General features: G+C 35.1%; 1 protein-coding gene across 1 annotated transcript in view; it reads right to left on the reverse strand.

Annotated features, from left to right (window-relative positions):
• Positions 1–25,777, reverse strand: part of LOC117567093 (formin-J) — a 45,703-nt gene that overhangs the window by 18,473 nt on the left and 1,453 nt on the right. The window contains exons 2-3 of the mRNA XM_034246873.2: positions 2,287–2,722; positions 2,031–2,205 (exon numbers count right to left, since the gene is read on the reverse strand). Coding sequence (XP_034102764.1) covers positions 2,031–2,205; positions 2,287–2,469 — 358 coding nt within the window. The 5' untranslated portion in view covers positions 2,470–2,722. The remainder of the gene's footprint in view (positions 1–2,030; positions 2,206–2,286; positions 2,723–25,777) is intronic.

Below are 25,777 nucleotides of genomic sequence, written 5' to 3' on the forward strand. Positions count from 1 at the left end.
CAAATTAGGAATAATGAGAGCAGAGAACGCAGTTATGAAATAGCTAAAGAAATAGATAGGACAACATATGTATAAGTAAATGAAATAAGCTTATCCTTTAGGATGTTTACAAAATTTTCCTAAAAGCCTAGCTCTCAAGTCACGTTTATCTTGTCGTCACGATTAAATTGATTTTTTATTCTAGTTCGATTTATGAGTATCGCGTCATTATCACATATAGTATAGCAGTTCAAACAAAAAAGCTTCGAAAACGCTTTGAAGACGCACCTCTAATCGTTGACACGTGCTAAGGTTACTCAATTGGATTGCGTCAAGAGGCAAAAGGCGATTTGTTGTCGTTGTTTTCGGTTGTTGTCTGGCAAACCCGATGTTGAATCTATCATTATCCACGACCCCCAGAGGCCCCGAGGGTCGCTGGCGTGGCTGTGACATGCAGCTAACCAACTCCGCTTTTTTTTCTTTTCGTTTTGTATATTTTGGGCATATATATGGCATATGCTATATATACTCGTATTCGAATGAGTATAAAGTATAAAAGTATATGGTCAAGGGCAGGCGACGATCAACGGCGCCGTCAGCGGATCAGCGGGCACATCAATCAAATCAATGAAATCGAAGACAGCCAAACAGTTGACTCGGCCAATAGCAAAGCCAAAAGGCAATGACATAGGGAAGACAAGACAAGAGGCAACGGAGACGGAGAGCGGTTGGTGGAGGGGGAGGGAGATGAATGGGGAATAGGAGGTCGGCTGATGACTTTTGCGGTTGGAACTAATGTGTTTATCGTTACGGTTTCTGTTTGGTTATCAGTGTTGTCAGCAAGCAAAACAGAAACAGAAACCAAACCAAAATGTAAACAATTAAAGAACGCAATATGGAAGAATATAACATATAGAGTAGTTGTGTTGATTTGTCACTGCCACAATTGGGAAATACTGCAATTGTGTGAATACATCAATATTGGCTAAACAAGGTCGTAGTCCAAATTTAATGAGCGTAGCTCTAATAGTTTCCGAGTTATAAATTGATAGTTATCGATGTGCTGGAACTAAACTAAAGAGGTTATAATGAATAGAATTATCTACACAAATTTGCCAATGCTAACTTGTATTGCTTCTGAGTTATGGATAGTTTGGGGTAATAATAGTGTTGTGAATTTAGAATTTGGCACAGTTAAATTTATGGTTTAAACTTGAAATTATTTAAGTAGCACATATGATGAGTGCAGATAGAAAGTGAGAATAAACCTATATAATAAATGTATTTCAAATTTATGTTACAAGAAAACTTTCGATGAACCGAGATATTTCGATAATGTGCTCCAAATATAATATTGATATAAATTTAATTGTCTTAATATGTGTATTAATGTTGAATTAAGTATTCAGTTTTCGAAATTATAGTTATAGTTCTGAATTATCAAGGTGGTACACAGTAAAGTTCTTCATTATTGAGTTTATGTTTATAGCTAGAAGTAACTATAATAATGGTGCTATCACTTGATTATATTAGAGTAAGTTAGTACAAGTTTAATGATTAACATGCTCTAATATATAAAATAAACTTTTATAGTTATGAAGCTATGCTTGTCTTAATTATCTTAATTTCATTCTGATTAATATTTTCTATGTAAGTCTTAAATTCTCGCCAAACTTCATGACCTTAAATGGGATAGTTTGCAATCATTCTGAGTAAAACTAAAATTAAATATAGCTTTATAGCTTTAATGTATCGATACCAGTCAATCTTAAAAATTGTCTATAGATCGCTAGATTACATACCAAATTGTATGACCCAATCCTGAATAGTTTACAAGCAACGTTTGTCTTTATATTCTTACTTTCTTTCTCAAATAATCTTAACTAAGGTACTAAGACTTGACTAAATCGAAGCCAGCCAGTCTTTAATCTTGTATATAGATGTCTTAAGAATTGACATGCCAAATTTCCTTATGCAATCCTCGATAGTTTACAAGCAATGAACAGTCAAACACTTTGCACTTTATGACTTATTTAAGCAGTAAGACTCACCAATAAACTCGTTGCGTATGCGGATGCGCTCCTGTGGCTCTTTCTTCGTGATGATGACGCAGTTGATGAAGGCCAGGAGCGTGGCTTGATAGTCCAATGGCGGCTCTGTGGCGGCACTTGACTGTTCCAGCTCATTTATGACAATTTTAAAACGATATCGTTCCTTTTTGAGATTCTAGGCGAGCCAAAGAGGCGATAAAGTGAGTTGTGGCATAAGAATAGACACAAAACTATGTATGCTAAGCATGATGATTACCTTGTAAAAGTCGAGGACTTCGATGGCTCGGGCGTAGCCATCGGTTTTGTAGGCGCAGAGCGCTGACAGCAGCTCGAAGACCTGCTTCTTGACTGTCGTATTCTGCGTGTCTAGGGCAGTGCCCAACTGGGCAATGTATTCACGATTCTCGAGTATACAATCCAGACCGATGAGTGAGTCCATGTTTGTATGTTTGGGTGGTTGATCGGTGATCGGTGGGAGTGTTGAATGTGAGTGTGGGGGGAGGAGGGTGACGAGCTATGCTCGCAGTTTGTCACGTTGCTCGTGGGGACGCAATTGGATCGATCGATTTCAGCAGCGGCTCGTTGCAAAGGTTCTCAGTTCTTGGAGTTGGAATTGGACTTGGACTTGATTGCCGCATTGAATAACTAAACAGTTTCCGTCGTCACGCCGAAACGCCCCTCGTGCGCTGAATCTGTAATCGAAGAGAAGAGAACTAGATGAAAAGCGTTGCCCATGAAAATCGCGTTGATTGCATTAGACACTTAAAGGGTGCACCCAAATGACGCGGCGATCACGAGGGATTTACCCCACCCCACCCATCAAAACCCGACGTCAATCGCTGCTGGCCCCGCGGACTTTGTCAGTCGCTGCTCCATATTTTTGTCTATTTTATATGCGGCGCATGCAGCGCTTTTAATTAATTTACGATCTTGACTTCTGGGCTGCAGGCGCAGACAGAAAAAAAGAAGAGAAAAAACAAAACCAATAAACCTTAAACCAATTGCCTTTGATTTCTCAACTGCAACATTTTGACGGTCAAAATGCAAACGTGAAGCGAAGCGAAAGAACGAGACACGAACTCAGGCCAAGATCAAAGTCGGCGGCTGAGTTTTCAATCTGTTTAGTCGCTTTAGTTGCCCCGCCTCCAAGAGATCTCAATCAAGAGATCTCATCTCAATTATATTAAATGATCTTGTTAATTTGTTTACACTTTAAACAGGCATTTCGATTAGTCGCCAAATCGCAAAAGTGCACAAATCTGCCGACAAAGTCTCTCTGCCATTTAAGTTCTCGCATATTAAACAACGAAAATTTTTCATTAAAAAACTATGTAAAAACAACAACAACAACAATAACAAAGACAACGACAACAAAAAGGCCGATAAAATGTTTAACATTTTTGTTAAGAGCTCTGATCTCAAGTGGCACTTTGCGTTATTTGAAATTATAATTTGTGTGTGCGCTAAATGTTCATGTTGATATTTTTTTTGCTTTATACTTTATATACAAACAAACAACTATTTATACAGATTGTTATTGTTGGGGCTAGTTGACGGCGTCGCTAATGAAATCACATAAAATGCCATAAAATAAATGGACAGCTCGTAGAACATGACATCCTTTAGATATGCCCGGATAAAGTGCCTCGCACACTTCCGATATAATCCGCAGGCTAACAATGCGATATGGTATTATTGGATTGTGTACCCTAAAGATCAAATCGGAAAACAAGTTCTCAATCAAATCGAAAATGTCTTGAAACATTTGCAATTTGTGTCATATTCATTTTGCCTGTCTCTCTCTCCTATTGAAATTCTAATGAATTCAAAAATGGCATATTACACTCTGCTGCATAATTGAGTTGGCATAAAGAGAATGAGATTATCTTTGGATAGATCTAATGCAGTGATTATTGCTTCATTTAAGGAATTAATGAAACGAATTCTCATTAACTGACATGTTTACTCACATCATCTCTAAAAGAACTGTCAATTAATGTTAATTCTAAGATTTTATCACTATCAATAAAAGTAAAGTATACAAAAAAAAAACCTAAGTAATTATTGCTAATCATTTAGCATATTTATTTTGCAAGTATTGCTAAAATTTATGACTCAATTTGGGTATATAAAAACAGGTCTGAATAACAAATTCATTGATAAAAGATAATATCATAAAAATCAATTCTCACAAAATAACTTTCAATTAGTATATTTATTAACTAAGAGTAAGAAAAGTTCTAAAATACTTCTAAGAAGAGATAAATATTTATTTATTGAGTAAGATGATTGAATAAATAAACTAAACTTAAACTTTATTTTGGATTATAAAGGATTGTAAATAATAATATAAATGAGAAGCGTATTATAACTTTGTGACTGCAGAAAACTTGTGCAACTAGCAGAATATACCAAATAAGGGCTTCAGTATATTATAATACTAATATATATGCACATTTATATATTTTTGGCATATTTGTGGAAAATGGTTCCATTGAAAATCTCCCTCGACTTTAACTTTCTTACTTGTTTTATTTTACTTTATTTAAATTACGAACTAAAAAAATTAAATTTTCCCTCTTTGAATCTACAGAAATTTTGATTCTATTTAAATTAAGAAAAATGAATAAACTGAATTTATTTTTATTATATTTAAAGTGAGAAATAAGAAAAAGGAAGAAATCAGAACATTTTTTACTTTGATTGTGTTTATATTTAAATAAAAAAATTAAAATAATTAAAATTGGCTCCGTTTTGATTCTCCGTTATTTTTATATTTAAAATAAAGAAAATTTAGAGCTCATATTTTGACTAATATATAATTTACTCATTTTTGATGCTATTTAAATTAAGAAAAATGAATAAATTAAATTAATTTTGATTAAATTTAAATTGAGATAAAGGAATAAATCAAAAATGTATTTTACTTTAATTGTATTTATATCTAAATTAAGAAATTAAAATAATTAAAATATGCTCTGTTTAGATTCTTCTTTATTTTATTATTTAAATCGTAGTAAATTTTAGAGCTTATAGATAAATCGATATTGTAGGCCTTCAATAGCTTTTCATTTTTGTGTTGTTTAGTGTTGCGAACCTGCTGCTTAAATTTGTGTTTCAATCAATTAGGCACACCACCCGCACAACAGACTTCGGAGTAGTAGCCGCTGATCTGGCGCAGAGTGTTTATAAGCTAGGCTATAGACTCGTGGCGACTGATAGACCGATAAATTAAATGCTTATCGGGGCACAAACTGGTTCCATTAGTACGAATATATGTATATATCGAATGGGTTAAGACGATGATTGCAGCGCCATTTATTGACAATTTTTTTTTTTTAGTTTTTATGCAAAGCAGTTGAAAAACGTTGAAAACAGAAAAATGCGAAATTAATTGAATTGTAAACAGAGTTGGCAGCACAAAACCTCAAAACGGAAATACCCTGGGAACATTTTAAACACACTCGGTTGGCAAATGAAAATGTTAATGAACTCGTTGCAGTCAGTGTTCTGGACGAAAGAGGCTAATTAGAATTTCTGTCAAAAGGTGCAAAGATCTCATGTCTTTTGTCGTGAGTTCTTTGACTGTATTTGGCTTGTTTGAGGTTCGAAGTTTTTTGGTTTTTTGGTTTACTTTTTCCCTCTCACATTTTTCTTCTGTGTGAGATTTTGACTTGTTATTTTATTTGAAGTTTTTAGCCTCGGCTCATTTGTCTTGGCTCGAAGACAATTGCGGGGCGTTGACAGGCGCAAATGGCTTTGTCATATTGTCGTTGTCCTCTACTCCCCACCCGCTGTTCAGCTCCCCTCCCCTCCCCCTCTCGCTGTTGGCTGCTCAACACAGACGACAGGTGGCGACTTGGTGTCGCCGTCGCCCGTCTATAAAATGTCAACCGAACACACACACACACACAGAGAGCTCTATACACATGAATTTTGCCAGGCGCTGAGATTGTAAAATATTTTCATCGTCATCGCCTCGCTCGAAGCCAAGTTAAAGTGCAAGTAATAATTCACGAATTTCAAAACTTTTCAATGCTCAACGAACATTTCTGTCTGTGTCTCGATGTCTCGCTGTCTCGTTGTCTCGTGTTGCTGTTGTGTCGCTTTCAATGTCTATGCGACATTTTAATAATGAATGTTGTATAAATTATGCTTTTTTTGGGCCTCATTTTTTTTGGTGTTTAACAAATTCACAGGCCGTTCAGCCAGCTGCTTAATGTGATTAAATGTTGTGCAAAGTGCATCGGAAATGCTTTAAATATTTCGATATTTTATTTATTTTGTGGGCTTGTTCACAAATCAAGCATACGCCACGTAGGACACTTGACAGTGGACAAGCGCGAGACAAGACAAGATCTGAAATGTAAACATGAAAAATGCTAAACAGTTTCATATTAAATCTCTAATAAGCAAGCAGAGCAGCGACGCCAGCAGAACTGTGGCAAGGTCGCTACCGATGTTGTTGTTATTTCGAGTTGCGTGCCACCTGTAACAAATTGTAGCAAATGAAGCTGCAGCCTCTTCCAAAAACGCTGCCGTCTCTCTCTATCTCTCTCTATGCATTTTCTACGGGTGTGTCCCAAGTGTTATTTTTGTTGTCTCTAACTGCTTTTGGCCACCGTTAAAAAAAGGTGTTGGTGTTTGGCTTTGGCTTTGGCTTTGTTGCCATTGCTTTGTGACTGCACAATTTTCATAATCTTTTTTATTGAATATTTTTTACGAGCTGCAGTCGACAGTCGGCAGCCGTAACGAATTTGCATTTTGATTTGTCCAACAACAAAAATACAAATGTGAATAGAAAATTAAATAAATGGCCATTGAGTAAAGTGTTTGTACTTAACCGATAACCGATAAATGCGATAAACACAACATTGTTGATATTACCATTACATCAATTTATTTCATTGAAATAACATAATGGAAAATCTCGCACCCTCAACGCAAACCTGCAGCTTCATCGTTGAGTTTTTTATTAGCACATTGCAATTATTTAAATATTTATCTTCAACTTTAATAATAGCTCAACACATATTCAATTAAAGTTTAAGGCGAATATTCTACACATTTGGCCTTATTATTTATGATGCTTATGAGTTCTTTATGACAGATGCTGCTGCTGCTCTTCAGTTTTCAATGCGAAAAGATACTCTTAAAATGTTATAAAGTTTATCAAAAATTGTTATGCAATTCTGCAATCAGTTGCACATTAAAAATATATTATTTTTATATAACCTTTTCGATTTCAATGCGAAAAAATACTCTTGAAGTGTTTGAAAAGTTTAGCAAATTATCTTAATGCAATTCTATAATTGTTCATACAATACACATAAAATAAGTTTTCCTACATAAAAAGAATATAAGTTTGATTTAACTCATTTAATTTTTGTGTACAAAAACAAACAAATAATTATGTAAAATGAACTTGTTGTTGAACTATTTTCAAATAGTTCTCAGCACCATTATCAACCTCATTCTCTTCGTTGTTAACAAGAACTAAATCCAAATATAGCCAAGTTAATAGCTTCCCATTTTGGGGAAGTAGAAACAATAAGAATTTTCCAGCTAAGGTTTATTTAATATGCTCGAAATTTGAATTAGATTTTGGATCTTATAGATGCTTCAGTTACAAAACGGATGATTGTTTGCCCTTGGCAAAGTTGAAAGCGTATTTTGTGTTCGTCGAGACCATGAGAACGTCCCATTTATTTATTCTTGTTTAATCGAGAGCTATGCAACTTCATTTTCATTTCACTGTTGAGTTGTGTTGAGTTGAGTTGTTGTTGATGCTCGTCTTATCAACAACAACAAACAACATCAAACTCTGATGCTGTCTGGGAAAAAAAGCACAGAGACTCAGCTTTGTGTTGCTTGCTGCAGTTTTCAACTAACTGCGAACTGATGGACGAGTCATAACACTTGACAACAGACGACGCCAGCAACAGCAGCAATAACAACAGCAACAACTTTGAGACACAACACAACAACAACGAGTCCCAATCAAAACACGATCTCGACGCTTAGCGCACTCAGCATTGACCTTATGACTTCTAAAATCGGTAAAAACATCTTTACAGCTCCATGTGGCAGTATCGATTGTTGTCGTTGTTGTCGATGTTGTTGTTGTTGTTGTTGCTGTACGTTGTTCGTTTTGATATGTTTCGAATATGCGCTAAAAATACAAAAAGCCAATTCGAGATGTCGCGTACTTGAAATTGGGATACATTTTATTGCCTTTATATACTTTATGCGATTGCCATTCTCAATCTCCATCTCAATCTCAATGCAACTTGCATTGCCCGACTCATTCATGCAACGTGTAGACAACGCTTCCCCTCTCTTTCTTTCCGTCTCTGTTCATTCCTTCTCCCTCTTACATGCACTTGATCTCAATTTTTTGTTGTTTTTTTGAGGATAATGCCACTTGCACTCAGTTCAGCTTTCGGCTGAAGTTAAACGCTTTCGGCCACATGTCAAGTTGAAGTGCAGCCACAAAACGAAGGTCAAGCTGCGCTTTTGCAAAAATTGAGTAATTAGGGCGTGGCAACAACACGCCCATTAAGGTAAAAACAACGATTAATGCCTCAATTAACAGCTGGTCAACCTGATGAGCACTTGTCCAACTCTTGCAACGTAGGCGTCTCTTCAACAGATCACCGAAAAAAATACAAATATGCACATAAAAAGTACATAATTTAAAATGTTTTCTGGTTGTGATGTGGTTAACAAAGAACATTTGAGACTAAACAAAAAATAAGTAAATAAAACGCAACCCACGGGCTTTAAAATAGTGAGAGAAAAAAATAAAAATAAATGAAGAGAGAAGAAAAAAAACAGAAACAGAAATAATAAAATAAAGCATGCGTAGGCTTTGCATTTTTGATGACGATGACTCTCGACTATGACTCTGACTCTGACTCTAAATCTGACGTTGACTTTGGATGACCAATACACAAAATACAAAAAACACAGCTAACAGCTAAACCACAAAAGCCAAAGAGCTAACAACAACTAGTCATTCAAGTTAAAGTTCGTTCAAACATTCGTATTATGTGTGTACTTTAGATATGGGCGCTAGAGATGAGCACGTGCTGCCCTTTTGTGAATGATTGTGAATGAAAAGCCGTTAGCTAAACATCGGTTTAAATTGAACTAATCTCGATAGAAAGTCGATGCTTGCATTATGCATGCTTAATCAATTAAGGTATATTGTAGGGTTTATGTAATAAAGCTTTCTTTTGATAAAGATCTAGTTTTTAAATTCTGTTGTGATCTCTATTGAACACAATACATATATAACTAGTCTTTTATAATACAAGTTTACTTGAACTATAGATTATAATTTATATAGTGATGAAATGAATATAACCCAATCAATATATTTTATTTCTGAATCAATATTTTAGGTATTAAGTAATGAATAATTCTTTAATGAAGATATAATGTTAAAATACATTTTGGTATATCTATAAAATAAGACTTAAATATTACTGACATTATTATAAATAATTATTGAGTAATATATTTAATAAAGCTTTCTTTTTATAAAGATCTAGCTTTTGAACTCTATTGTGTTCGCTGATTAATACTAGAAATGCATTATTAATCTAGTTTAATAAAAATTAACTTGAGTATAATCCAATCAATACAATATAAATAAGAATATATTTATATATGTATGTCTGAATATATTTATGTATTTTTTCCTCAATATAAACCAAATAAAATAAATGAACTCATTGTGATCCCTCGCTTCTCTCTCCCAAGAGATTTCTCAATTCACACTTGGGAATTAAAATAAGCAAATTCGATTAATAATGATTAAACAACATACACATGCATAGTAAAGATAAGATAAATATCGCTTATATCAAGTGTCAGCTATTTAAGCATCAGTTCAATTTATCAAACTGTTGAAAGAAAGAACTTTTCGGGGTAAATTAAATGCGCTTTCGTCAGTCAGTTTGTCATCGCTATACAACATTGTAACGTAGTCCCACTCAATAGATACACTTTAGAGCTGGTCCCTTTTATCCCAAAAGAGACTTCTTCATTAGGTCTCATTCAGAACGCCGCGTGGCGCTTGTTGACATTTGACAGTCAACGCGGGTTCCTCCACAGAGATCAGAGAAATGAAATGAGGAAGGGGAATCCCTCGCTTGATGAGAATTTATGAATGGTCTAGCACTTTTATTTTTGGGGGCTGCACTTGGAACCCATTGAAAAATAGAGAAACAAAAAAAAAGTCGTGCAACGTGTGAAAAACAACGAGTAATATATTGTAGGGGGAATTTTAAAATTTTGTAAATTTTTTGGGAACTTTGGAGTTTTGCGCAATTGGCGGCAAAGTGTGAAACCGAAAGACAAAAAGTGGAACAGGTTCGTTGCTGTAAGCCTATAAAAGATGAGGCGCTAATGGGCAATTTTCATCGCTCGTTTACACAACGGAAAAGCGAAAGTTTTTTGTTTTATTAAGATACGAAACGGATTTGGGTTTAAAGGTTGCAGCTCTAAGCTATAGACAGACATACGACTGCTGCACACAGCTGGAGACTTGTTTTGCGATTCTTGTAAAGTGCATAAATATGTTCGACTCTTATGACAGCTAACAAGCTAACAAATTACGAACACACATATGCAGAATGTCTGAGAGAGATACCAGGTGTATATGCTACTTTATAACCAAATGGCTAATGACATATCGAGTGCCAAAATAAATCGAAAATACCAAAACGACTTTCAGGGCCAATTGCGCACAATGAACGCTAATTATGCTGCGCGGTTCAGATCGTTTCATTTTTCTTTTTTGGAGCTAGGTTCAATGCACCGCAGCCCACGCATTGCAGCATTTCAAATCCCTTGTTGACCTTAACTTTGAATTGTCAAAACACAAAAAGTTCAACCGGCCGCAGGTAAAGATGTGTGTTTGTTATTTGTTTGATTTGCTGTCCAACTTTTGTTGCTACAATCGCAGTGACAGCTACAGCAAAAGCTACAGCTGCTGGCCGATAGATGCCGCCAGTGTGCTGACATTGACTTGTGGTTTCAGTTGCCGTTGTTGCTGTCGTGTTTCTCAGCTACGCTGTGTGGGCTCTGCAAATTGTTTTCCTCACTTCATTCATGCCAAAGAGATCAAGTCTCTCTCGCGAACAATATCTCAAATTCTGATTAGTCAGCCAAGTTTTTGTTTTTGGGTTGTGCTGCTGTCACTTGGTGGGTGCGATTCTTGCTTCTACTTTGACTTCTTTTTGCGTGGTATTCACGCTTAGCTATTTGTCCTTCAGCTTATGAAGCTTATTGAGGTCTTTTTTCGGGCTGTGGCGCATCCAAACATGTACTTCCGCATCACATTCGAGAATATCTATGTCTCGAGATCTATCGCTTGACTATATTTAGCACGCGTTTATCACACCTACGTGGCAGGTGAATCAGACTCAGAGTTTTGTACTTTCTTTAGTTCTTGTGCCCTGTGTTACGCCCATTGTCAAATTGCGGCATTGAAATGCAATCCAACAAGCTGCCATTTATGTAAGTTCAACATTTTGCAGAGATCTCTCGCACTTGCTGCTTTGCTGTTTGTCGAACAAAGCGCAAAAACAAATGCATAAATTAAAAGTGTATAAAATTAGATATCAAATGACAAGCGTGAAAATCCAAATGGCAGAGATTAAAGGCCAGGCTAGAGTACCAGAGACAGAGACATAGAGAGAGAGCCTGTCAAAGGTCTGTGGCATTAAGACGAATTGTGAGTGTTGGCTTTTACCTTTTTGGCCTGGCTAAAAAGCTTGCGCAACTCGCAACTCGCAGCTCACACAGCGCCAACTCGAACTTGAACTACATGCAATGCACATTGAAAATTAGCTGCGCAGATTGCTCCCATTTCAGCATTTCAGTTATTTCAGTTTCAGTTCAGTGTGTGTGGCATCGGGCCACGCCACGTGACAGACGAATTAGTTGGCCAAAGCCTGCATTGTAGTTGGCCTTTTTGGGGCACACACACAGAGAAGCACACACACACAAACACACTCAGTTAACTTGGGCAGACAAAGACGAGGACAAGCGGCAAACAGATCAGCGATCTCCAGGCAGCCGAATCGCCCACAGCGCCACTCGCTTCGCTTTGTTGTTTCTCTCTCACTCTTTTTCTCTCTTCTCTCTTGAGTACGAATAACTTTGGCTTCGTCGAGGGCATCTCAAGTTGATCATGCAGCTTGCCAAATGCGATGAAAGAAGCGAAACACATTCAAGGGGAATTCAACATTTAATGCAGTGTTAAATATTTATAATGCAATTTAAAAAAAAAGCCAGTCAGACAAGCGATTAGCTAGAGATTTGTTTAGTAATCGGATAACTTGCGACAGCGGCCCTTCATTAGCTCATTGATTAAGATTTAATAAATCACTCCAGCACATGCTTAGAATATTTGTGGAGTAGCACATAAATAAAGAACAAAGCGTGAATAACAATAAAATATAAATAAATCAAATATAAATACTAATTTGCGATACATGCTGAAAGTATTAATTTTAGCAAAGTAAACATCAAAGTGAATTGTGAAATCAATTGCAATTGAAAGCAAATATCATACGTCAACGTACAAAATATATAAATAAAATATGAAATTAATTTGTATAGGAAGTCAAACCAATATATTCCAAAGAACTATTAGACCACAAATCTATAAACACTTTTGTTAAGAAATTTAACTGAAGCAATTGCGAACGAATTTGCGTAATGAAATTATGAAATTATAATGAATTTCTTGTACTTAAATATTTTAATTTAATTAGTAATATTGATGTAAAAATAAAATATAAGAACAACTTTGGATTGCTGCTGATTTTATAATAAAATAAAAGTTAATATTGAAATGAATTTAATTAAACATTTAAATTAATATATTCCAAAGCATATTTGAATCATAAAAACCTAAAGCTTTGCTTCGAAAGTTGACTAAACCAATTGCAAAAGAAATTACAGAACTCTCAAGAAATTGAAATGAATTTACATGTACATGTAAATAAATTTAATATTAAAATCACATTTGCATAAATAAATATAAAAATACTTTGTCTAGTAAATGTATTTTGTTAGCAATAAAAGAGATGTTTTAAAATACATAATTGTGATGGATCAAAGAAAATTGGATTTATAAATCCGAAATAAACATTTGCTTAGAGACTAGACTGAAACAAGTGCAAAAGAATTTCAAAAAGTAATTTACATATTAACTCTTCATAAATTCAAAATATTTAAATATAAAGTTTGCATATTTTATTTAATTTGCCAGAGAGCATTATGATTTCGGCGTGTGCACCGAGAAAAGAGAAAAAGATTGCCATTCATGCTGCTGCCGCTGTTTGTTGTTGGCTCGTGAACTTGTAAGCCAAGTTTGTAACTTAATATTTTCGTTAGCCGTTTGTTTTGTTGTTTTGCATTGTTGTCAGTTGTTGGCAGTTGCTTCGATGCGGTTCGGATTTGCGCTTGAGTTTGCGTTTTGCGCTATTTATAAACAATGTGTGTGTGTGTGTATGTGTGTGTGCTGAGTACAACGAGCCAAAGTGACGATTGTCTTACAATTAAGATTTCATTGTGAGATTTCCTGGGCCACATGGCGTATGCGCAACCAATTGTTTTTGTTGCTGCTGCTAGCACTTGCAGCATAAACATGCAATAATTTGTTTAATTAGGCGTAAATGACGCTTACAGCGACGTCGACTGCGCTGCTTGCCGCATCTAATGGAGCTTGACTGAATTTAATAGCTTTGACGGGGTTTGCTTTAACCTTAACACGAGCTGCAACACTGTTGTGGCAAGTGAATCGCAATCGACATGTGTGTGTGTGTGTGTGTGTGTGGATGCCACACCCTTGTGGATTGTTGCAATGCTAATGCCACACTGCAAATGTACCACTCATATTCTTTGCAGCCAAAAAAGCCATAAAACGTGCCGCGCATAAGTCAAGTCAAGCCCAAGACGAAAGACTCAATACTCAAGACTGAGACCAACCATCGACCTGCCAATCGATCGAGCCATCGAACGATCGATCGAACGATCGAATGAGCGTTTGGTCTTCGCTTCGGTGGCTACTCACAACTCTCAATTTGATTGCACATCGCACCGAGTAGCAAATCGTTTGGCTGCCTTTGCCATTCACGACGATAATTCAATTAATTGCGAAAATGTCCTAGAGACAAATTCATATTCATATTGCAACACTGTGTGTTTGTGAGACAAACGATCGAGTCGTGTCTGCGATCGTGTAACTTTTCATTAAATTTCATTAAATTCTTTAATGCGATAGCAAATAGCAACAACGAAAAGTAACTAAAAAGCTACTCAAAAAAAAAAAAGCAACAGCAAATCTTTGGCTGATCTTCCGAGTCAAGCAATCAAGAGACGAAAGCGATGATCACAACTCAGTCGCTGCTCCAGCTTCAGCTACAGCTCTATGCATTTTATGACTTTGATTTATTTGTGTAAATTATTTTGCGCAAAGCTGTTACATGGCAAACGGGCAAACGAGCAAAACGAGATGACTCCGTGGAGAGAGGAAGTGTTTGCATGTTGTCGCTGCGATCGTTGCAATGATCGAGGATAGTTTGTAGACAGAGTTGAAGTTTTCGCTCACTGTTCGTCAAAGTTATTAGCTGTCTTCAATTGTCAGCGATTGAGTCTGAGTCTGAGTCTCAGTCTCAGTCCCAATTCCATTTCCATTCCAATTCCCATTCCCAGAGACATTACATAAGCGATCTGTCTAACTGTCCGACTGTCGATCAGCTGTGCATAATTTCAATTTGATGAAGCACATACGAGGCGATAGATGGGTCTGTTGATAGGCGCCGTTAACTGACTTACCCTCCAGGCTAGTAGACGACGATGACTCCCACTCTCAGCCTCTCTCTCTCTATCGCTCTTTTTCTCTGTCTGACTTGCATTGCACGCCCGCTTAGCGTGTTTAATTACAATTGGGGGGATTTGGGAGTCGGATTCGGATTGAGCACGGATATCCGCGTACGTGTTGCGCATCGTCAACAATCGAACCGAACAATCGATCGATGAATCGTTGCTATGCACAAAAAAGAAGAAAAACACTCCACATGCTGGACTTCAACTCAATCAACGTCAGCTGCAGCTGTCGCTGTGACGCCGTTGACGCTCTTCACACTCTGTTGCCTATTTTGGGATAGACTGACCCATAAATGCCCAGGCCATAGAGCTATCACATAGTCTGACACTCTTTATGCTTTCCCGATAGCGTCACACCAACAATCGATCGGATACTCTTCAATCTTACTCTGTTTTAATAGAGAAGTTGACGACGGTTTAGAAAAATTACTATTACAACACAGTTATCATAAATGTAAATTGTTATATTGTAATGTTATTAGAAAAAGGAATTATTATAGTCATAAAAATTCAAATATTCAAATTCAAAGACTGTCAAAGTCAGATTTATTTCAAAATGTTTTAGAGAAATTTCTATTACAACACAGTTGCCTTATTTGTAAATTGCCATATTGAAAAGTTATTTGACAAAGAAACTAACAAAGTTTACATAATTAATAAGAAATATGTATAAGCAAGAAAAATTTAAAGTCTGTTAAAGAAATTTTTATTTCAACACAGTTGTCACATAAAAAATTTTATTGAAATTTTAGTAGAAAAAAACAATATAATTTTGTCACTGCGGTGGAAATCTTTCTATAATTTTGTTTCGATATTGATAAGTACAAGCTTTGTAGATAAATTCCTATCTAAAAATAGTTGCCATATTTCTAAATTTACCATCGTATCGTAATATAATATAGGCATTATTTGAACCATAAATAAATACATATTAAGTTCATATGCGTAAACTTTGCTTTTGCCAATAAAATTTAAACAAGACAAATGATTAAAAATTAAATAAAAATCGTCAAAGATCAAATCATCAATATCAATTATATATGAAAATTATACAAAAAAACAAATAATACAAAGAGCAAGTCTCAAAGAAAAAACAAAATTGAGTACGAATTTAAATGAAAATAACCGAAAGATGTGTTAATAATAATAATAAGAGATAAAACAATTTATCGCAAACAGTTATAAACAGTAAGCCTCTAAAAGTAACTAAAATAATATCACGAATTTGTTTAAATTTCAATATCAGTTCAATTTTTGCGTAAACGAAGTACTAAAATAATTTCAAGTATCATTGAATTTCTAATTTTAAACTTGTCTACAGAATATTAGCTCTATATATGGCAGGCAAGTGTTAAAATTGTAAGCGGAACTTAGGAAGTAAATATCACTTATCGAGCACTTGTAAAAAGCCAACTAGCACTTGCGTATGTAAATGAATATTTTGTTAACGATCCATCGATCGATCGAGACCCTTTCGATGATAATGTGTTCCCTTCTTTCTGTGGGATTACAAAATCTAATTAATAATTCACACCTTGTTAACAATCAATTAAATGGAGCTTAAGCATTGCTCAACTAACAAACTGAAGGCTACACAATTCTCTCTCTCTCTGTGTCTGTCTGTCTGTGTCTCCTCTCCCTTTTTCATTTTGCCACCCGCACAATTCCCTTTGTCCAATTGCTGTTTGCTTAATGAAAACAAATGAATTTACGAGTTGTTGTTCGTTGGATCGTTATATCTGACTTGCGACCAAGAGTGTTTATCCCAGGCACGCACGATCACCTCTTGAAACGGCATTGGCTTTGCCAATTTCTGCTTTGTTTCTCACTTGACGATTTATGGCTGCCACAACAACAATGACTTAAAGTTTACGCACTTTTTGAGAGCTCAAACACAATTGTTGTTGTGCACTTTGAATTATTGTAATTCGCGTGAGGCAAACGCATAAATTATTTTATACCGTTGCAACCAGCCAGCGACATTGGCAGCGTCCCTCGCACCTCTTCCGGCCACAGAAAAAATTAAACAAGTAAGAAAGCTACAATTGAGTGTGCTCGACTGTGAGATACCCGCTATTCATTTCGATTAAAAGCAATACCAAGCGGTATTATTTTTAAAATATACCAAATAATATACCACAAAAATACTACCCATTTAAATAAAGAACAGTTCTGTATTATATTTAGAATATACCAAATAATATAACTGCAAAAATACTAAAATATACCAAAGGTCATATTTGGTATATCGATAAATTACTACATTCGAAATGTACCACAGATGTCAAAATATACTAGATTTGGCAAAATATACCAAAAGTAGCGACGCTATCTTCAAAATTACGTTTGTTATTCGAATTTTGTCGATTTGCGAGGCGGAAGTGGGCGTGATAAAAAATGGAAACAAAGTTGATCTGCGGTCAAGCATAACAAATGGTGTCGAAAAAAATTCTATCTCTATCTCTTATAGTCTCTTAGATCTAAGTGTTTATATGGACGGACAGACAGACAGACAGGCAGACATGGCAATATCGTCTCAACTGCTAACGCTGATCATGAAAATATAGACTTTATTAAGTCTGAGATTTCTCCTTCTGCCTGTTACATACATTTCCTGCCGTCTTAAATACCCTTCTACCCTAAAGGTAGCGGGTATACACAAAGCATAAGCAAAAGTGTGGGTGGCTTGGAAAAATTACAAGAATTGAAGAAGCAAAGACTGTTGATCGATGAAGTCGTTAATGAGTTCTTTATGCCTTTTTTTCATTTTTGTTGATGGAAGTCCCAATCGAAAGCCGCTTTAATCCGTCAGAACGTTAAAAGAGCTTTTTGTGCAAAGTTCAAATGGACAAACGAAGCGAACCTTGGACTCCAATAGGCTTCACCGATTGTTACAATTCGTGACTGCGTGGACTGCATGGATACATGGCAAAAAAAAAGCAAAGATACAGATACAAATGGCAGTGCTGGAGAACTTGCCGCACACGCAGCTGCGGAAATGAAAAAAAGCAATGTAGGTGAAACAAGTTCCCTCGGCAAATGCCAAGCTTAAGTGCTCTCTGGCAATATAGATGCAAATCAATAGACGAATACGATTTTATTTTCGGCTCTACGCTCGACTCTAATAGAATTCTCGAAGGCAGACAAAGCCACAAAAAAAAAAAAATACATAAAACCGCAACCGCAAATCAGACAACAACAAAACGCAGTGCAGGCCCAAAGGCGCCGCCGTAAGACACTTGAAACACTCGGCGAGAAAGAGAGGAAAATATGCTTAGAGAAAGAGAGAATTGGAGAATTGGATAAACAAGTTGAGAGCGATTAGCTGAGAATTTCCGTTTCAGCAGCTGCTCGTAAATCCAGCACCAAAATTTAATAAATGCTCCTAATGCAAGCGTCTCTTCAAACATCCCAAAAAAAGTCGAAAAAGTATCTTCCAAGAAATCTTTCAACTGATCGCGACCTTGAGCACAAATCTCAGACATGTGTCGCAATGTCTTCTGCCAAATAAATATTTATGTGCTGTGCACAATAATAAAAGAAGAGCTCCGCAAGTGGCTGCTAATAAAAAATGAACAGAATTAGCTATGCAAACACGCACTCAAAGTTGTTTTTTTTTTTTTTTTTTGTCTTCTGGGTGCCACTTGATCATGCTGCGAAGATAATATGAGTAGCAGCATATAATTATGTAATTTAATCAGTCAACTTTTACGTGAATTGTTTAAATTGATTCTGCAGCGCTCTCAATCAAAATTCTTATAAAACGATCTCGACGATCTCTTTCCGCTGATAACCCAAAACATAATTATGCCACATTTAATGAGCTTAGTTTTACGTGAATTGCTTAAATTAAAAACGCTCAGCGGGTGAGCAACAAAAAAAAACACAATCTAAACTGCTGAAGAGCAGACGAAAGCATCTGCAATTTAATCAAATACTATATGCATAATAAATGATTCAAACACTTGGTATTTATCAATGAAAATAGTTCTTTGGAAAAATTTAACATTCCAAATCAAAATTGAGGCCACAATAAATTAGTTTAATGTGTTGACTTTTACGTGCTTGAAATTTAAATGAACTCAGCAGGAAAGAGAAGACTCTTATTTGCATATTAATTATTATTGATTTAAACAGCAATATGTAATATTAAAACTATGCAACAAATATTGATAATTTAGTGAACTAAATATTAAAACTCTGCTACAAATATTGTCAATTTATCGAACAAAATTTTAAAACCTTGCTACAAATATTGTTAATTTATTTTTTGATTAAACTCTGATAGAAATATTGTTAATTTATAGTATTGAACATTAAAATTTTTCTATAAATATTCTTAGTTTATTTTGTGATTAAAACTCTGCTACAAATATTGTCAATTTATCGAACTAAATATTTAAACTCTGCTGCAAATATTGATCATTTATTTTCTTATTAAAAGTCTGCTACAAACATAGTTAATATATTGAACTAAAAAACGCAATCATTTAGCTTAATGAAGAGCTTATCTAATATGCTTAAATAATGACTACAAATTTAACGAAAGCGATCCAAAATTCCATAGAAATGATCAAGGCTAGCAGCAAAATCCATAAAAAAGTTCAACGATCGATGCGCGATCGATTAAAATGAAAAGTTTACGATATAATATTTGATAAATTTGGAGCTAAAGAGATCTGCATAATTCCGTGAGTTTCATATCAGCTGACAATCAGTTGATATTAATTATGTTGTGTGGTAGAAATCTGTTCGCTATCTTTTGATCAGTTCGGTTCAATCAGTTACTGATTGGCAAACAAATTGACACATTTTATGGAGAGAAAAAAATGATTCTGGAAAAAAACATTGTTTGTGTTTGAGACGTAATAACATTAAATGTGAATTTATTTGGCAACCTTCGGCGCTGATTTGACATCATATCGAAGCATTATTTATCTTTGCCTGGCCTTTTTTTTATATTTTTGTTGCGTTGCTGCTGACGAAGAATGCAAATCCGAGTGTGGAGGAATATGGAAAAATTATGCCAAAAGCGCAAACAAATTAGGCGGGCAACAGAAAACAGAAAACACACACACAACAGCACAAATTTCACCTGTTGACAAGGCGAGCCAAGGCAATCAGCCATGGCCAAATATGTCGAGAGTTGCCCTAGAAATGTTTGCAATAAGTTGAAGCCGCCAAAGCAGCCTTTTTTTTAATGGCAGCCTAGAAAGTTAACAAGCCGAGAAGTCTCGAGAAAAACAAAAGCGCACAAAACAATAAAAGAGTGAACCGCATGGCGGAAGTGCGCAAAAACAAAAATATAAAATAAAAATAAATATAAATATATATTTAGTTAGGTGGGTCAAAGCCTTATATATATTTATATAGTGAAGCTATGCCGCAAAGACTAAGTCAATAATTACACAAAAAGCGTGAAAAAGCGCTTCCTATTATTAAGAGTTGAATTTGTTTTGGGCGCGCAATTTAATTTATATAACTTTAATCGTTTATAAATGATAAATTAATATGGGAAAAGCAAATTGTATGGGCGGTCGATTCAGCTGCGTCTTCTCAAGCGTTTCTGAAAGGCGTAAAATCATCATCATCAGCATCGCAGTCGGTAGCCTGAGCATTTGAAGCGCCAAGTGGCCGACAAGTTGCCAAAATTGGCAAGGCTTAAATGGACATGACAACAACAACAACAAAGCTATTGTGTATAAGCTGCTGACGTCTTGGTCTTAGTTTTGTTGTTTATTTATTTGTATTAGTATTTTTTATTTTTTTTTTGGTTATTTCCTAGCCCGCCTTTGTGCAAGTAGTAATTTATGTTTTGTGCTCGAATCTGTGTGTGGGCGATGCGACGACCATTTGAATTACGCATACGACGCGTTGTCTTCAATCAGAGTTGAACCTCTTTGCCATATAAGGCAGACGTTACGTTCTACTCTATTATATGTTTAGCTTACAGAGTTTACAACGTAAAATTCATGCAACTAAATGATGCTCAATTGTTATTTACGGTTTCTACACCTTTCACGCGGGCTCTCAACTCACGAAACACAATTTAAATGAGCTGATTTATGGCAATTTGATGGGCACATTAACTGCTCCCGACTGCTGCGTCTCCTTCTGCAGCTCCACCAAAAAAAAAAAAAAAGAGTGAGTACAAAACAATTTATTATAAATTTAAGGTTGATTCTGTGCACAGAATGACAACGAAAAAATTCTTACAGCTGCCGTTTCAGTGCCAACTCTTTTCGGTCGTCGTTGTTGTTCTTGCTGTTGCGTACTTTATTATTAATTTTAAGCGTGGGCTACAACAACAACAGCTTCGACAACAACAACTAGAACTACAAACACCCACAGAGTGTTTGTCAAGTTGCTTGGATTTCTTGTTGCTGTTGCTGTTGCTATTGTTTTTTTATTCGCTTCTTAAATGCTTTTTTGCTGGCCGCATTTGTTATTACATTTTGTGGTTCTTTTTTGTTTTATACGCGATTAATTCTTGCAATCTCAGCAGCAGCAGCAACAACGTGTGTGTTGTCGGCGCTTGCTTCTAATTGCATACACGCAAATTACTCATACGCCGCGTTTGCGCGCTCGCATAATATATTTATTATTATACCCGATACCCAACTACAGTATTTACGATTTCTGTAAATTTGGTTGCAAAAAGATAAAAAAGTTATTTGGAAATTATTTAAGAAAATACTTTTGAAAGGAAAAGACTTTGACTGACAATTTGGTATATAGTATTTTGCATTCTATGGTATATTATGAATTATATCAGTATACCAAATATTGGTATTTGGTATATTTTTAGTATTTTTGTGGTATTTCAATTTAAATTAAATTTAGATTGTAGTACTATATCAAGACACCAAATATAGCTTTCGGTATATTTTAGTGTTTTTGGTAATTCAGTATATTTTGCACTCTGTGGTATATATATTGTTAGTACTTTGTGATATATTGCATTTTATGGTATATAGTGAATTAAACACTATATCAGTATACCAAATATCACATTTGGTATATTTTTAGTATTTTTGTGGTATTTCAATTTGGATTAAATTTTGATTGTAGTGCTATATCAATATACCAAATATAGCTTTTGGTATATTTTTAGTGCTTTTAGTAATTTGGTATATTTTGCACTATATATATATTGGGTATATTTTCAATTTAATACTACAACGTTATGCTTTTATTCACAATGGGTATCGGGTATCTCAAAGTCGAGCACATTCCACTTTGCTTTCTTACTTGTTTTAGTTTTTGCGTGGGCCACAGCCACAATAGAGAATCGACAGTCGACAACAGCGCAGCGCATCCTCCTCATCAACAGCAGCAGCAGCAGTTGAATAACAATTATATGTATTTATTTCTATTCTGTATTTTTCTGCTCTTTGCTTTTTGCCATTTTTATTTATTGTTTAACAAATATTCCATTCCCTTGCCCCTCTCTTGGTCTCTCTCTCTGCGACTTTAACTGCTGCCCTGCCCCTGCAATGAATTGCTTTTATGCGCTCATTTGCATATTAAATAAGCAACTGCTGAAGCTAAAGCTAAAGCCGAAGCTGAAGCTGTGGCTGTGCCTTTAACTGATGCATTCGTGTTGGCAGTTGTTGTTGTTATTATTTATTTGCTGTGTGGTTAGTTTCTAAGCGGCAGCTGTTGCAAAGAACGTCGTCGTAGGTTGGCTTAGCGTATTACGCGACGCAGCTATTTTATTTTATATCATACTTATAACATATGTGTGTATCTCCGTTTCATTCTTTCCCTTAGTTTGCAGCTCGTTTTGGTTTGTTGACGTAAAACAAAGAAAAAACGCGCCAAGTGCAGCAACTACAACTACAGTGAAACCTGTCAGACAATCAACTCACTCACTCCCTCTCTCTCTCTCTCTCTCTCTCTCTCTCTCTCTCTCTCTCTCTCTCTCTCTCTCTCTGTGATTTGTGATTCATTAAACAGTTGATTCATTGATTAACTTCAATTCGTTTGCCAATTTTTGTGGGGGCAGCATTAATACTAATTAACTAATACATTCGACAGCATCTCCGACTGCGACGAGTTTAACTCATTAACTTTAAGCGATTTTAGAGCTACAGTGAGAAAAAGTAGTACGAGCATTTTACAAAAATATTTATTATTTTAACTAATTAGCTACAAATATAATTTGTTAAAATAATGCGACTAAAACGATTTGCAATTTCAAGTACATTTTATGGGCGCATCATTTATTTAGTTATTTCAAACATTTTGCCATCGCATTCCGCATTTAAATTTAGCACAAGTTCTAATAGAATTTGCTATTTATTTTTGTATCGCTGCGTTTAGGAGATTCCAAAAGTGTTTTTGTGTTTGCGCTGCAAATCGATTTCCAAATGCAAATCAGTGCCAAATTGAAATATTAGAGAGACTTACATAAAGAAATTGTCTTATTTAAATTTTAGTTTAACACATAGGAAAGCTGCAGTCGAGTTTGCTCGACTTTGAGATACCTGCTACCCACTTTTAATAGAACCTTTTTCTACTAAGAGTATAGCAAATATAAAAATAAATATATTGATTATTTGATTTATTGATATAGTATTATAATCAAACAAGTAAGAAAGCTGCAGTCGAGTGTTCTCGACATTTTTTATAACACTATTTTCTACAAATATACCAAAGTCTATATTTGGTATATTGATATAGTAAAAACATTAAAAATATACCAAACAGTGCAAAATATACGGAAAATTTAAGAAATAATTGACAAATCTCAATGCAGTGTGAATTTTCATTAACTTTTTTATATATTCTTTCTTTATTATATATTTCAAAAAAAAAAAAAACAATAACAAATATAATACAAATAACAAAATTTAACAAATATTTTCTATATCAGAAATATTATTTTGATACAATTTTCCAATAAAACTGTCGAAGCTATTACAAATTCTATCTTGGGTTATTCCATTTGTTTATGAATGTACAAATATTCTCAGAAAAATGCAATCTACAAATTCACATAGTAAAGCTCAACTCTTGTGATATTCTCATTGAATATGTGTGCTTCAAGTTTAATTTGCTTTTAATACTATAAAATTGCTCTCATTCTGCTAGATTTTCACAACGATTGCTTAGCTGCAATAACTAACAAATAAAAGCTTGATTTTTTTTTTAAGTTTTTCCATTGCAATTTTCACAGCGTTCGTTGTTATGCTGTTTGCTTGGGAGAAGCCTATTGAATTCCTTTCCTGGAAGTGGTTTTCAGATTAGTCAGCGAACTTGTCGCATTAGTCAGTCAGCGGATAGCAATCGGCAAATAATTCAACAATTAGCCAAATAGTTGAAGTTCTTTAGCCATGTTAAGATCAGTTAACACATGTGCCTAGCCTTATATCGTTGCTCTCTCGAAGAGAAGTCTTAGATAACAATTGGCAAATGAATTTATGCGCCCAAATAACACACATGCAAATCTCAATATTGATTCAAGCAACAATGGAAAAAGCAATATATAGTATATATATACATATGTGGTATATCTGTGAGTATTTATCGCAGCTTTGGTGACTATTTTTTGCTGTCTTTTGGCGAAACAAGTAGTTGAATTTCCTTAAACAAAAAACTTAGATATTGACGGGCAGCGACTTAAACTTGTGCAACTCTTCAAGTGTGTGTCGGTGTGTATAAGTGTGTGTGTGTGTGACATTAAACCACACACAAACAAGTGCGCCATATTTGGGAATTGACTTTGCAGCCGAGTCAGAAAATATCTAGCTACGATTTGTGTGCTCGCGTTTGACTTCAGACACATAAATACATATATATCTATATATACACATATATATACATGTATTTATGTGTATGTGTGTGCGCTTTTTAACTGTTTACGCTGCCCACTTGCGATCGCCAGCGGCTTGATAAATAATTTTAGTTTTATAAACACAAATTGACACTTCAAATTGTTTGCCAAAAAAAAGAGCACATAAAAATCGATTGAAAGAAATGGAAAAAAATGAAAAATCATGAAATCAATTTGAATTAAGCCGCCCCGCTTTGAAGCACACTTTGTGTTGCATGCTCAGATTTTTGCTTGGGGCAAATATCGATTCGAATGGAGTTGGAGTTTGTCTGGAACTCGGGAATACATATATCATAACCTTAAGCACCTTAAGCACTTCTCGGAATTCGCAAGGCTGGTAGCCGTCTCTCTTTCCCTCTCTTCCTCTCTCATTCTAAGTCGATTCTGAATTTGATTGTGATACTGATTTGTATCGGCAAAGATCTAACAGAATAGCAGCATATCGTTGGCCTCTAATGCTGCTGTGGGGCGTGTTTCGTATCAAGAACGAACCATAAACAAATTTATGATCTTGAAGGAGGTTCTTATAACTCCCGATCTCTCTCTCTCTCTCTTTCTCGTTCTCTTTATTCGCTTTATCTTTGCCAAACAATTTGCGGTTGTTGCGTTAATTAATTGTTTGCCTACGAATTACAACAGATTTGCCTCATACATATGCATTTATAAGTGCGAAAAAAAAAACAATTATGGTGCAGTCGAGCTTCGCTACTAATTAATTTGTGACGATTTTATGTAAAAACTGCATTTGAAAAGTCAGTTCGAAGCGCTTAAAGTTACTCAAATATTTATCTTTAAGATTAGCAACGAATTTTTCGTTCTATTTTAAGCAAGTTCTATAGTAAACACTGTATTAGTAATATAGTAAAATAAATTAAATATTCTAGTTCAAGATTAAAGATTGATAAATGAAATATTCTTCTATACGAAAATAAATTTTATAGTAACAACATATTTTAAATAATAACTAAATGTTATAATAAAATCTAGGAAATATTCTAAA

The sequence above is a fragment of the Drosophila albomicans genome, chromosome 3, assembly GCF_009650485.2.
Source record: "Drosophila albomicans strain 15112-1751.03 chromosome 3, ASM965048v2, whole genome shotgun sequence".
Classification (NCBI taxonomy): Eukaryota; Metazoa; Arthropoda; class Insecta; order Diptera; family Drosophilidae; genus Drosophila; species Drosophila albomicans.